We start from the raw sequence: 15,314 nt of genomic DNA on the forward strand, positions 1-15,314 counted from the left end.
CCTTTCCCCTGTAGCAGCTGCTGACACAGGGAAGATGGGGCTGCTGATCACATGACCAGAACGGACATTTCTAAACATAGTTAGCGTTAGGCTAGAATTCTACTTTAACAATCCAATAGGAACCAATGAAATTGTAATATAATGAATATCCATAGTAATATGCTTCCTAGTGGATTAACAAGTATGTCAAACTCTCAGCTTACAAAATGGCTGCTAGGAATAATTTTCAAACACATTAAAAACTGACAAACACTAAAACCTCAATTTTTTTGTTCAGTATTAGCGGTTATACTTCATTAATAATTAAATTAAGAAATGTCTTATTAAATTAAATGGACCCCCCCATAAAAAAAAAAAAAATAATCAAAAAAATATCACCATTTTCCAAAAATATAACAAAAATACACAACTCCACTTGTTACAGATTATTAAAATTATTTGCTAAATGTAAACCATTTAGTTCATTGGTTACTGTACAAAAGCGGCAAGTCAGAGGGTGCAGGCTCACGGTCAGCTCGATGCAGATCAGAAGCCGTGACCCTAAAGTTCCAGTTTGCATTCCAAAGGAACAAGAGAAAAATAAAAATGAACGGGCAAAGCACGAGGTTTACAGTTTTCATTTTTAAATAGCAGAAGAATCCAATACATTAAAATATAAAAAGTACAATTCATGTTCAGTAACGGTGGGTAGGGTGGAAATACACAGCGTGGAGAAGTTGGTATGGTAAAACTCATTGGTTTTTCGGTTTAGGCAAGTTCCTTTCGGTATTTGCATCACCGTTCCTCTGTAACGTATCATCATCCACTCTGTACTCTTGTCTCTGCCGACGGATTTCCTTGTAGCGTAGTGTAATGTCTCTGCAAACAACAAACAGTAATGGTGAAAAGGCTTTCAAAGACCTCCAGGCAAGTACATGAAAAACATTGTATGGCTTGTGTTAAAGGGCTTTCTTTTATATGCTTGAAGGTCACTTTAAAGTAAACAATTGTCACCAGCACAGCGCAATCCCCCAACAAAGGTATATTTATTCTGTCACAAGGGAAAATGCAATGTTTTGGGGCCAAGGAGGGAACCTTTGATCTAGAGGAGACAACAGACACTGAAGGGGTCCTTATATAGCATGAAATGTTGTACCCTCCTGTGACAGAATAGATGGTCTTGTTGAGCAATTCTGGTGTGCTGGTGACACTTGTATACTCTGGAATGTATATATAAGGTGCCACCTATTTCCCCGCCACTTCAGCATCAACTTCATATAGTCTCTACAGTGTATGGTGTGCTGACCATCTCCCAAGTTTGGCTGGTCGCAGCTCACTTTAACCACAACTCTGTAGTGAATGGCTGTTCTGAGGCTGTATTCGAGCACTTACCTGCCCGCTCGCCATTTTTCTACTGAATGTACACTGAGCGGTGCATGCTCAGCTCATCGTGCATTCCCAGAACGCTCCGGACGTGCCAGAATACCTGACTCCGTGCGCATGCGCAGGATATCATAACCCACTGGCTAAGTGGCTGAAAGCCTGGCACTTCAAGGAAGAGGAGATGACCACAGCCATCGAGGGATGTAACTGCTGTATCCCTGAATATATTCAGGAGTTTAGTTGCGCTGAAATGTGCAGCTCTTATCGTTTCACACAATATGGGTGGGCAGTGCAGGGTGAACATCAATATTTAACAAGCCATTTATATGCTAACGTGTTGCACACCAAGCAGTCTGCGGCAGAACAGTTAGGCAGAACAGTTAGGCAGAACAGTTAGGCAGAACAGTTAGGCAGAACAGTTAGGCAGAACAGTTAGGCCCCTTTCACACGGGTTGACTCATCAGGTCCATCTATCAGTTTTGTACAGGGACCCAATCAGACCATCCACTGCCCTCTATGAAATGGCGGTTGTCAACGGCCTCATGTGCCGTCGATATCTGATCCTAGCCGCTAAAAACAGCCATCTAGCGATGCGGATTGGATCGAATGCCAGTCAGGTATAAACAGACAGGCGGTCCATTTACATGCGACTGCCCATAGAGGAAAGCGGTCTGTGTCCACTCTGCATAAGACCAGCAATCCGCCTGTTCAGCAGGGATCAGTTGACAGATTCTCTGCTGAGCAGGTGGGCTCCTGGTGGAGTCCACCACATGTGAAAGGGGCCTTAAGAAGCCCCATCTAATCATGCAAGGCCAACTGAAAGCACTACTCCAGAACCCAAGATAGCATCTTCAGTTCTGACAAGCTTTTGAAGCAATTACAAATAATTCGGAATTGCTGTGCTACATAAATTAAATTTATTTGAGCAATAGTAAAATGAGAATTTATCATATTACATAAATAACTGCACGCCGCACATCATCCTGTGTAAATATGTATATGTAGGCATATATTATTATAGTGATACCTCGGTTCGCAAACGTAATCTGTGAAACGACTCTGGTCGTAAACCGAGTTGGTTTCAAACCAAGGCAAATTTTCCCATAGGGTTCAATGTAAATCAGGTTATTCCGTTCAAAACTTTTTTATTGTTTATATATAAAATTATGAAATGTATGACAGTACAAAAAAAGGATTTTAAACATATTACATATGGTCTTTTACATTAAGCTGACCTCTCGCTTACATGGAGAAAAAAAAAAAAAATACTATAGTTCCTCTTTAACCCTTGTATGAAACAATCCCAAACCCCAATTTAAATGGCTAATCTAGGGGCCAGAAAACATCATCTGAGGGCATGATAAAGTTGTAGAATTTATATGAACTTTTTTTCCCATGATACCCAATCAAGTGAGCCCACCCTCATGGTAGTCAGGGGGCAGAAACCGCTATCTGAGTGGACTGGTTTGCCTTCCGTGTCAGAGCAGGGAAAATGTTCACGAACCGAAGTGGAGTTCACGTACCGAAGCTTTTTTGCGAGCTCTTCTGTTCGCAGAGTTGTTTGTGAACAGAGGTATCACTCTATATATTTTTTGTCACAAATAAAGAAAACATACAAAGCTAAGGTACCCAAGGAAAACTAATTTCCTCTTGTAGCACATCAGCAGATTTTAAAGCAGAGTTCCAACTTTCTTTTCACTAGAACTGAATGGCAGTCCCACCATAGATCATACCATCTGTACCATGTTTCTCAGTTGTCTGCAGATCCCCTGATATTCTGGGTTTAGTTGTGGCTGTGTACCATGTGGCACTCTGTATAGCCCACTGATAGACTCTGTCCCTTGCACAGCCCCTTCCTGCAGCAGCTAGAGTCTATAACACTCCCCTCTTTAGTCTTCCAGACTCTGTAAATGATGTAACTGCCTTCACGGCTCTGATGGTGGTTTGAGTATATTCTAATTCGCATTCAATCCCACCCAATCACACCGACAGGAAGAAACCAAACCTCCCAAGAGCCACCTCACAGCATTATTCAAGAAGGAAACGCCTTCATACACAGCCTTTTCTAAAAGCTAGCTGTGCTGCTGGATAGGTTTGAAGGGATTATACCGTATTTATCGGCGTATAACATGCACTTTTTTCCCCTTAAAACCAGGGGGAAATCGTGGGTGCGTGTTATACGCCGATCCCCTGCTGATTGTGAGCTCTTCTGCCTTTTCTGCCGGTCTCGGCAGCTTTCGGCTACTGCCGAGAACACCCGAAAATAGCCGAAAATAGCTGAGAACAAGAGCTACCGAGCGCCGCAGAGATACACAGGACATCCGCTCTGTATCTCGGCGGTGCCATTTTAAACGGAAAGGCTGCAAATGACATGACATGGAAGGCTGCAATGGAAGGCTGCAAATGACATGACATGGAAGGCTGCAATGGAAGGCTGCAAATGACATGACATGGAAGGCTGCAAATGACATGACATGTAAGGCTGCAAATGACATGACATGTAAGGCTGCAAATGACATGACATGTAAGGCTGCAAATGACATGACATGTAAGGCTGCAAATGACATGACATGTAAGGCTGCAAATGACATGACATGTAAGGCTGCAAATGACATGACATGTAAGGCTGCAAATGACATGACATGTAAGGCTGCAAATGACATGACATGTAAGGCTGCAAATGACATGTAAGGCTGCAAATGACATGACATGTAAGGCTGCAAATGACATGACATGTAAGGCTGCAAATGACATGACATGTAAGGCTGCAAATGACATGACATGTAAGGCTGCAAATGACATGACATGTAAGGCTGCAATGGAAGGCTGCAAATGACACGTAAGGCTGCAAATTACACTGACAAGGCTGCATTGATGGGCAACTAAATGTAAGTTTTTTTTCCTTAAACTTTCATCCTAAATTTGCGTGTTATACGCCGATAAGTACAGTAATTAGAATTCAAACCCGCCCAGTTAAATATGCTGATCAGTATGAACAGGGCCGCTGTTAGAAATCATGGGGCCCCGTACAGGCATCCTGATTAAGCCCCCCCGCCCCCCCCCCCCCAACTCTGCCTACACCCAACCTACCAAGATGCAGTAAACAGCGGCACTGACTATCAGGCTACACCCTAAAAGTGAAAAAAAGTCCCTCCTTTGCGCTCACCTCCTGGGTCCCTCTGTTGACCCGATGAGGCTCAGGGAAATGTAATCTAAGCACTGGTAAGCAAGTAGTAGCGGGGGTGTGTGGTCTAGTAAAATCCATTTAATTGTTTAGGTAGAAATCAATAAAGCTGCCCCAGGCCCCCCTGTTTAGTTGAGGAGGCCTGGGCCCAGTACTACAGGACCAGTTGTACTGCCTTATCAGCGGCCCTGAGAGAGACTCCCACCCCTCAGATCTTGCCCTCCCAGAGCCCTGCTCTCTGTGAAGTGATTTACATATGAAGTTACACACAAACTGAGCAGGGTTGCAATTCATTTACATGCATCTGTTTTGAAGGAGGAAAAAAAGCTGGAGTTCTACAGCTCAATCATCTTGTGAATGTCTGTTACAAATTCTGTAGGATTAAATATTCGATCCTACATCATATGAAAATGGTCAAGTTCATGCATTCATTGTCAACTCCACCCGCTTGTGGCCAGAAGTAGTACTGCACCAGTTTATTAAACAAATGCTCTCTATTTTAGAGTTTTCTATTTTAAAGTTCAACTTCTGTATGTGGATGATGGCACTATTTTAATAAAAACATACAAGTACCTTTTTCCTAATCGATATACAGCTGTCACATGACTCAGCTCTTTCCCAGCCTGTCTGCAGGGAAACATAAGCAGGAGGAGCCTCTGGTCCTCTGCTGCTGGTCACATGTTCAAAATTATAAAAAGGGCCTTTGGAATACAGAGTAAAAAAAATAATTATCATCAATAAAATGTTTTAAATTGTCATACAAATATATATTTGAAAATATATCCTAGTTATTGTTCGGAAATAATATGGTGTGGGTGGATTTCTGCCAGGGACAGTCTGTGTCATGCCCCTCCAGCCTGTGTCTTAGAATAAGAGAGGTGAAATTTACTTGCAATAACTCACTCCAATTGTGTTTAGCTGGCTAGTGGGCATGGAGGAAGGGAGGGGAGGAAGGGAGGGGAGGGGAGGAAGGGCGTGGGCTGTTTACCACTGTGTATATGCCCACATGTGTGACTATAGTCACATGGGCTGCTCAGATGTGATTGGGAGGAAATGAGCAGCATAGAAACTCACTGAAAACTGAGCATGTGCAGAGTTGCCACCACAGCTGTAAATACCCTAGCTGGGACATGAATAGAAGGTGGAGAGAGCAGCAGGATATACCAGGTTGTTTGTAGAATATAGAAAACGAATCTCACAGGGAGTATGAACAGCATGTAATACAGCATTATTAAAAAGCACCCTTCTAATAAAACAAAACAAAAAAAAAACACATTTTTATTGTGTTTATTTGCCAGTCTTCAAAGCACTAAGTGTCATTTCTTGGTTATCAGCATGAATTACTTCTAGCAAGTTTTCCTGACACCAAGAGCTAAAAAGGTGACAGGGGAGGGTGCTCCAGCACACAGCTTGTGATTGGCAGCCTTAACTCCTGTGCGTTGTGTGAAGGGGGACGTGTTTCTTCTCTCCAATCAGCTGTCAGAGCTGTTGTAGTGTGTTACTGCAACTCCCCACCCCTTGCTTTGTGAGAAAATCCTTTTCATCCGTTTTACATGTACAGGAGGACAGATGACTGCAGATAAACAGCTACAACTTATGTAGGAGGATTTGTTTAATCTCTGTGTGTCACCTCAGGCCAGTCACTTCACTGGATATGTAAGGATTTCTGACATTTGATGTTTCAGAATTTTGTGCTAGAAAACCCCCAAACATAATAAAAAAAAAAAAAAAGTATAATATATATTATATATATATATATAATTTTTTAGCAGAGACCCTAGAGAATAAAGTTGTTGCAATATTTTGTCACACTATTAATGCAGCGGTCTTGCAAATGTAATTTTTTGAAAAAAAATACACTTAGTTTTTCTTCATTTAATGTATAATGTGAACGTTACGCCACGTAAATGGATTACCAACATTTAATGCTTAAAAGTGTGCGTGCTCATGGAATGGAGAAAAACTACGGTACTTAAAAATCTCCATAGGCAGTGCTTTAAAAAATATTTACAGGTTACCTGTTTAGAGTTACAGAGGAGGTCTTGTGCTAGAATAATTGCTCTTGCTAACAATCAAAAAGAAGAGCTGCCAAGAGCATCGGTAGGGGACCCTAGAAGATCAGGAATTGTGTTAAAGCATCACTTGATCTTTTGACCTATAGGAAAATTTCAGACCACAGATTAAGCTACAACAGGAGAAAGCCTTGAGAGTAAGGATAAGAGGGGTCCTACAAGGTGTTCCACTGTAGGAAGTGTGCACAATGCGTCCAACACAGAATCATGAAATCCTTATTAACCACTTAAGGAATGAGCCTCTGAGATTTGTGGTTTACAATTTAAAAACATTTTTTTTTGCTAGAAAATTACTTGGAACCCCCAAAGATAAATTTTTTTTTCTAACACCCTAGAGAATAAAATGGCGGTCGTTGCAATACTTTGTCACACCGTATTTGAGCAGCGGTCTAACAAGTGCACTTTTTTTTGAAAAAAAAAAAAAAAAAAAACTTATTTTAATAAAAAAATAAGACAGTAAAGTTAGCTCAATTTTTTTTATATTGTGAAAGAAGGTTACGCCGAGTAAATTGATACCCAATATTTGACACTTCAAAATTGCGCCCACTCGTGGAATGGTGACAAACTTTTTAGGGCTAAAAATTATTTATCTTGCTCTACCAATCGCGGTGATACCTCACATGTGTGGTCTAAACAGTTTTCATATGCCGGCGCTACTCACGTATGCGTTCACTTCTACACGCAAGCTCGTCCGGACGGGGTTGGTTTAAAATTTTTTTTTTTTAAACAGTGTAAAAAGTCACTTATAAGGAATGTAGACACCAATTGTAATAGAAAAAAGCAGGACAGGTCCTCTTAAATATGAGATCTGGGGTTAAAAAGACCTCACATCTCATATTTAGACTAAAATGCAATAGAATTTTTTTTTTTTGTCATTTATAAAAAAAAAAAAAAAAAAAAAAAAAAAAAAAGGCCCTTTAAGAGCTGTGGGCAGAAGTGATGCTTTGACATCGCTTCCACCCAGCAGTGGTATGGAGACAGGTGGGGGCCATCTTCCCCTCAGTCGGCTCCATACTGAGCCAGCAAGAGGACGTGATCACCTCCGCCGCTTACCGGAGCTGTCAACAGCGGCAGAGGTGTTCATGTCCTCTTGCTGGCTCCGGGCACCGAATCACGATGGGGGGGAGCCCTCTCCCACCACCGATAAAAGTGATTTTGCAGCGAATCCACCACAGAGATCACCTTTAAATTGTAGCAGACTGCCCGCTGAAAAGGAGGATACCGGGGTTACGACAGCTAGCCGCTGCCATAACGATAACCTCCTTCAACCAGCCAGTGTAAAAGTGCGGCGGGTGGTCCATAAGTGGTTAATATTTTAAAAAATGCATCAACTTCTTCCCACACAGCAACTGCATATAATCGGCCGGGTGGGCATTTCGTCCTTTGGAATGGACGTTTCTGAACATCTCTCAGCATGATACTGATGTGTTTGTGGCCCCCAGACACGGCATATGTCCGATTGGCAGGTTGGCTCGGTGATTGGTCCTCCTGATCACGATGGCTGTGTCACAGCACTGCCATTATGTAATGTAAAGAGAGCCATTGTCAAGCGATCTGCTCTCCTTACATGGAGCCTGTCAGTGAGGAGAAGGAGAGCGTATCTGTACTGCAACCCGGGGATCAGTGTGTATGAGCTGTTTTTTTACAGCTTTTTACACACTGATCACCAAGCTAGTGTCCCCCACAGTGAAAAATACCAGGCGCACATCTGTCCCAGTGATCAATATTTGTCACACATTTGACAACTGTCCCAGTAATCTGTCAACATGGCTAAAAAAAATTATTATGCAGCGAGGAGGCTTTCCATATACTCCAGAGTAGGTCAGACAAGAGTAGCGGGGGAACTCTCTCCATCAGACTCAGAAAAGAGAGTATGAGCCAGTATAAAGCAGTGGGTCTGAAATGGAAACATGGAGGACAGGATCCAACAGAGGCTCAGGAGCCTTCAAAAATGTGATAGGTAGTCAGGAAATACTGACTGTGCTACTTGAATGTTGGACCTCTGTATGTGGCCAGGCTGTGGAAAAGTCCCAATCATGTGGTATTGTCATACTCAGGACGAGTAGCAGAATGTATTTTGGGGTGTAATTTTTGCTATGTACATGCTATGTTTTAGAATTTTATTTTTTATTTTTTTTACACAGTTGCCAAATAAGAAAAGTTAATTTCCACATTTTCCATAAACTTGTGGGAAAAAGTGACATGTTCAAAAGACTCATTATGCCTCACAGAATACAGGTTGGGGTGCTTGCTTTCCAAAATGGGCTAATTTTGTGGGTAATTCCATTGCCCTCAGTAAATTAAAACGTATAATTTATGCCTTTGGGCGAAGTTTCCACTGGTGTGACTTGTCATGCAACTTGGGACTCCAAAGTCGCATGACAAGTCGTAACCTATAATTTCCAATGAGTAACGTTCATATTTGTGCGAAGTAGTCCATGCACTACTTTGGTCTGCTTTGATGCGACCTGAGATCCATAGACCTCAAGAATACAGGCATTGCTTTAAGTCGCATCAAAAAAAGAAACTGCAAAAAAAATTGCACGACTTTCAGGTCACAATAGTGCATGCTATGTGTTAGAAATATCTTATTGACATTTTTGGGTTAAAAAAAAAAAAAGGTTTTACATTTTCGTTCCACGTTTTCCAAAAACTTGTGGAAAAAATGTTCAAAAGACTCATTATGCCTCATAGAATATACATTGGGGTGTTTACTTTCCAAAATAGGGTAATTTTGTGGGTAATTACACTGTCTCGGTGCTCCAGGGCCTACAAAAATGTGATAAATTGCACCACCATAATAAAACTTGGAATGTTGCTACCATCCCTATAGTTAGAACAAGAGAAAAATACATCAAGGGACACAGAGTCAGGCTAATATTCATTAATATTAATTAACTGCTGGGACGTCCCAGAGCAATAGCCTTGAGAGGAGGGAGACACCCTGCCAAACAATAGCCATCAGAACTTATACGGCAGCCTGCAGTACAATGCAGGTGAAAGCCTAATCCTTATCTGATCGAACATCCACTTGATAAAATTTTGTGAACGTATGCACTGAAGACCAAGTAGAAGCCTTACAAATCTGAGCCACAGATAACCGATGGCAAAAAACCCAGGAGGTTCCTACACCCCTGGCTGAATGAGCTCTCACCCTAAAGGGAGGAGCTGCATGTTTCAGACCGTAGGCCTGAATGATCAATTGATGGACCCAATTGCCAATGGAAGCCTTGTAAGCTGCCTGCCCCCTTCTTGGGTCATTCTGGTAAAACAAAAAAGGAGTCGGATCCTTGGATCTCCGCAGATCTTGATGTCCTAGTATAGTTTCCGGTTTGTGCTAGTTTGGTGGATGCTGTATGGTTTTGTATTACCCCTTGGATTTACGCTGATCGTCTGGTTGCTGACTTTGCTTGTTCCCGACTTTGATTCTTGGATTTACGCTGATCTTTTTGCTGACCCTGCCTGTTTCCGACACTGCCTCTGGCTCCCTAACTATTGAGGATTGTTTGGTTCCTATAGACCTTAAACTGGCTGAAGCTATCCATAAAAAGTGGAAACAATCAATAGAGGAGAGGCATAACCAAGAAGCATTATCCTATCAACTTCTGTTCGAAGTAATGTTTGGGATCGTGGAATAAGATGTGTATATGTGAATACTGCTTTTCATTACGGTGAGCTGATCCATTAAAAGGAGGAGTATTCTGAGGAGATTGAGGATATATTTACAACGCTTTAATTAAGCTTCCATCTGGTAAGCGCACTCACTATAAGGTGACGGGCACTTGTGCGCATTTCGAGTGTGTGTAACCACCGTGGTGTTTTTACATAGGATCGCAACTGTGGATTATCCAAAAAGGATGGAACAGGTCGTAACACGACCCTGTACAGGTGTGAAGCCAGAAAATGGCATCCTTGGAAATATGCGATTGGGAGAATTCTCTCTTTTCTACAGTCAGCTGTGGAAACCAAATTGGCTTTGAGTACAGAGGGCACGTTTCGGCCCTATCCGTATTCTTCCAAAGGCCTTTAGCCTCCCATTCACTGATCCGAACCTTTATGCAGGGGTCAACTCGCTTGCTTTCCCCCATTAGGTCAACTATTTGTCCTTGGGACTTGAACTTGGTGCTGTCAGTGTTACTGATGGCCATCACCTCGGTTAGAAGGGTGTTGGCAGCCCTTTCGTGCAGGGAACCATACTTGATGCTTCACCACGACGGGGTCATGTTGTCCCAAAGGACATGAGAAGCGACTGTCACATCAAGACCTAGCCCTACAAGAATAATTTATATCATGTTTTGTCATGTTAATCCAATGATGATGTATGCACTGGTGTTTTTATCTGTATAATGAATAAAACTTAAAGTCCCAATGTACCAGGGGGTACCCCTTTTTTTATTGTTCAAAAATGTGATAGGTAGTCAGGAAACAAAATGTGTAAATTATGCTCCTAGAACACCTGATGGTGTTGCCTGCATGTTGGGCCTCTGCATGTGGCCAGGCTGTGCAAAAGTCTCACATGTGGTATTGCCATACTCGGGTGTAGCAGCAGAATATATTTTGGGGTGTAATTGCAAGTTCATCTATGCCATGTTTGAGAAATAACTTAATATGACAATTTTGTGGAGAAAAAAAAATTCTTAATTTTCCAAACATCTGTGGGCAAAAAACTGTAACTTCAAAAAAACTCACTATGCCTCTTACTAAATACCTTGGACTGTCATCTTTACAAAAAGGGGTTATTTGGAGGGTATTTGTACTGTCCTGACATTTCAGGGCGTCAAGAAATGATAGGCCATCAGTACATCAGGATTGATCAATTTTCAGTGATATGTAGCATAGCTTGTAGACATTAACTTTCACACAAACCAATTATACACTTATCAGGATTTTTATTTGTACCAAAGACATGTACTAAAATACGTTCTGGTCTAAATTAATGACGAAATTAGATTTTATTGGATTTCGTTTAAAACAAAGTAGAAACCACAGTTTTTTTTAAAAAGTTTCGCTCAGATCGCAAAAAAAGTAAAAAAAAAAATCCTTTGATGAACACTATTAAAAGGAAAGCTCTAATGGTGTAAACAAAATGATAAAAATTCCATTTGGGTACAGTGTAACATGACTAATTGTTATTCAAAGTGCGAGAACACAGAAAGATAACAATTGGTCTGGGAAGGATGGGGGTGAAAGTGACCAGGGTATTGAGGCGATTCATTTGTGAAATTGGCTCAGGCCAGTACCCTTACCTGATAAAGAAACGCCATGCCGTCCACAGGAGGACAAGAACTATACCCAGAATCCAACACTGCGTTACGTAGAATGGTAAGGGTAGTGTTAGGGTGTATGGATCGTATTTTACCACTATGAGGAACTCTGTGACGGTGATTGCAGCCACCATCCATGCCTGCTGGCCCAACTTTTTGTGGAACTTCCTGAAATCAAGACATTAAAAAAGTTTAAGTAAAACATTTATGACCATGCAGAAATGTATATTTTGGTTAAAATAACAAAAAGGTATTCCAAGGAACTGAAATTACAAAAAGCTGATTGGCAGCACACATTAAAAATTTGAAAACAGTGTGTAAATCAAGCAAAATAAAAGAAAAACATTGTATCCCTAGGTGCACTCTTGAATAATCAATATATCCATCCATGCTATTCACAATATCACCACTTCAGGTGCAGTCCCACCACCTCCTGGAGCTCACCACATCAGAATGGCTACCTGTAAAGGTAAGTGCACTTTATAATCTTCTCTCTATGGAATCAAAATTGCATCTATGAACAATGTAGAAAAGATGAATAACCCCCTGACATATCAGCATGTTCGGCTACCAGAATATACAGTGGGGCAAAAAAGTATTTAGTCACCCACCAATTGTGCAAGTTTTCCCACTTAAAGTGGTTGTAAACCCTTACAAACCACTTTGACCTACAGGTAAGCCTAGATTAAGGCTTACCTGTAGGTCCTAGAAATATCTCCTAAACCTACATGGTGATGATGTTGCCACCTCCATGCTTCACAGTAGGTATGGTGTTCTTTGGTTGCAATTCCGCATTCTCTCTCCTCCAGACACGACAAGTTGTGTTTCTACCAAACAGTTCTACTTTGGTTTCATCTGACCATATGACATTCTCCCAACTCTCTTCTGGATCATCCAAATGCTCTCTAGCAAACCTCAGACGGGCCTGGACATGTACTGGCTTAAGCAGGGGGACACATCTGGCACTGCAGGATCTGAGTCCCTGGTGGCGTAGTGTGTTACTGATGGTAGCCTTTGTTACGTTGGTGCCAGCTCACTGCAGGTCATTCACTAGGTCCCCCCGTGTGGTTCTGGGATTTCTGCTCACTGTTCTTGTGATTATTTTGACCCCACGGGTTGAGATCTTGCATGGAGCCCCAGATCAAGAGAGATTATCAGTGGTCTTGTAGGTCTTCCATTTTCTAATTATTGCTCCCACAGTTGATTTCTTCACACCAAGGTGCTTGCCTATTGCAGATGCAGTCTTCCCAGCCTGGTGCAGATCTACAATTTTGTTTCTGGTGTCCTTCCACAGCTCTTTGGTCTTCACCATAGTGGAGTTTGGACTGTGACTGTTTGAGGTTGTGGATAGGTGTCTTTTATACTGATAACAAGTTCATTAATACAGGTAATGAGTGGAGGACAGAGGAGCCCCTTGAAGAAAAAGGTCTGTAAGAGCCAGAAATCTTGCTTGTTTGTAGATGATCAAATACTTATTTTCCACCATAATTTGCAAATAAATTCTTTTAAAAAATCAGATAATGTGATTGTCTGCATTGGTTTCCAGATTTTGTCTCTCATAGTTGAGGTATACCTATGATGACAATTACAGGCCTCTCATCTTTGTAAGCGGCTGACTAAATACTTTTTTGCCCCACTGTAGATGTGAAATGGCCAGGAAAGAAATCCAATAGTGTAATAGGCACATTATAAAAAAAAAAAAAAAAAAAGAGCTTAAAACCACACATACAATCCCATAATAAATATATACACATATAGCAGGGGTTGCATTGGCCACTAACATCTTGGATAAAGTATTCATATTGGATTAAGTATTGCACTTCTGCTCAGCACTCTCTCCTCCCACAGGTATGTGTCAGCTCACAACTTCCACCTTTAATTGCAACTAGGATCATCCTGCTAGTTCTGTGTATGTGTCAGCTCACAACTTCCACCTTTAGGCTGGGTTCACACTGGAGCGATGCGGGAACGCAGCGAATCCGCGGCGTTTTCCCGCATCGCATGCCTCCCACCGGCAGTTCACACTGCCCTATGTGGACTGCTGGGAGTGTCAGTGAAATGTTAATGACACCCCCAGATCAGTTCGCATATCGCAGTGCGATCTGCAAACTCGGACAGGAATCGGATCGCATGGTGTGAACACCTATGCGATCCGATTCTGCTGCGGACCAAAAAAAAGGGTCCTGTGCGAGTTTGGGGTGGGTGCGATGCGAATTCAGCCATACTATCTGTATGGCTGAACTCGCATCGCACAGAGATTGGATGCGATTTTCACTGCAGTGCGGTGCGAATCACATCCAGTTCTCGCTGCCGCAGCGGTGTGAACCCAGCCTTAATTGCAACTAGGATCATCCTGCTAGTTCTGTGTATATGCTTTTGGTGATCTATGCTGCTGTCAAATTCTTTACCTCTGTCCATATCAGAATGATGTTTATTTAACTTTCTTATTGTCTCACTATACCTAAAATTTAGGAGCTGTTCTTATCTTTATGGCACTGACCTTTTCTGCTCTCTTGTTGTGTCTTGTAGTGAGCCTTGGTGTGAGAAGTTCATTCTGTTAGCCATGTGTTCCTCCTATGCAATCCTGACGAATTAATTGGCAATACCCCCACCCAAATTCAGTATAAAATCAGGCCTTACATAGGGAATGCCCAAGCAGGGGTTGCATTGGCCACTAACATCTTGGATAAAGTATTCATATTGGATTAAGTATTGCACTTCTGCTCAGCACTTCAGCGACTGCACAAAGCGAAAATACACAACAGACTTCAGCAGAACATTAAACAGACAACAGGTGACCTGATTCTCCAAACTTTCTTCTCCTATTCATGCTTCCTCTCAATCGCACCACTCTGTATCATGCACTCTCTATTTTTCCTTCTCACAGTTGCATCGTCTCTGCTTAAATTCTCACTCCTTCACCCACCTTCTCCACCCCACAGCTTACATTTATCACCCTCACTCCTGTCTTCACCTTATTACTGCACTCATCAGCTACTGCTAACTCTAAATCCATATACCAATAAAGCCTGCAGGCCACTGGGACGTGTCCCCCCACATAAGTCACACTCCCATATCACCTCTCTCACCCTTCTCCTAATTTCTGGAGATATTTCCCCAAATCCTGGACCAGAATCATTTACCTTCGGCCAACATACCCAGCACAACCCATCCTCTGCTAGCAGCCGCAATCCACACAATCTCATTTCTATTCCTCTTCAGCCTAGAGCCAGCCTCCCCTTCTCCTGTGCCCTTTGGAATGCCCGCTCTGTTTGTAACAAACTCACCACCGTCCATGACCTATTTATCACCAACTCCCTGAACCTACTTGCAATTACTGAGACCTGGATTCAAGAATCTGACCTTCCTTCTCCTGCGTCTCTCTCCTATGGTGGCCTCCTGTGGACTCACTCTCCCAGGCCTAGTGGACGG

The 15,314-nt window shown here is 42.1% G+C and overlaps 1 protein-coding gene across 3 annotated transcripts in view; it reads right to left on the reverse strand.

The window, feature by feature from the left end:
• Window positions 1-602: 602 nt before the first annotated feature.
• PTDSS2 (phosphatidylserine synthase 2) overlaps window positions 603-15,314 on the reverse strand; it is a 140,105-nt gene continuing 125,393 nt past the window's right edge. For all 3 annotated transcript variants that reach the window (XM_077460781.1, XM_077460782.1, XM_077460783.1), the window contains 2 exons: window positions 11,865-12,050; window positions 603-858 (listed from right to left, as the gene is read on the reverse strand). In XM_077460781.1, coding sequence (XP_077316907.1) covers window positions 732-858; window positions 11,865-12,050 — 313 coding nt within the window. In that variant the 3' untranslated portion in view covers window positions 603-731. The remainder of the gene's footprint in view (window positions 859-11,864; window positions 12,051-15,314) is intronic.

This window comes from Lithobates pipiens, unplaced genomic scaffold (assembly GCF_037356315.1).
Source record: "Lithobates pipiens isolate NorthernLeopardFrog02 unplaced genomic scaffold, aLitPip1_a1.2 Scaffold_10, whole genome shotgun sequence".
In the NCBI taxonomy this organism is placed as follows: Eukaryota; Metazoa; Chordata; class Amphibia; order Anura; family Ranidae; genus Lithobates; species Lithobates pipiens.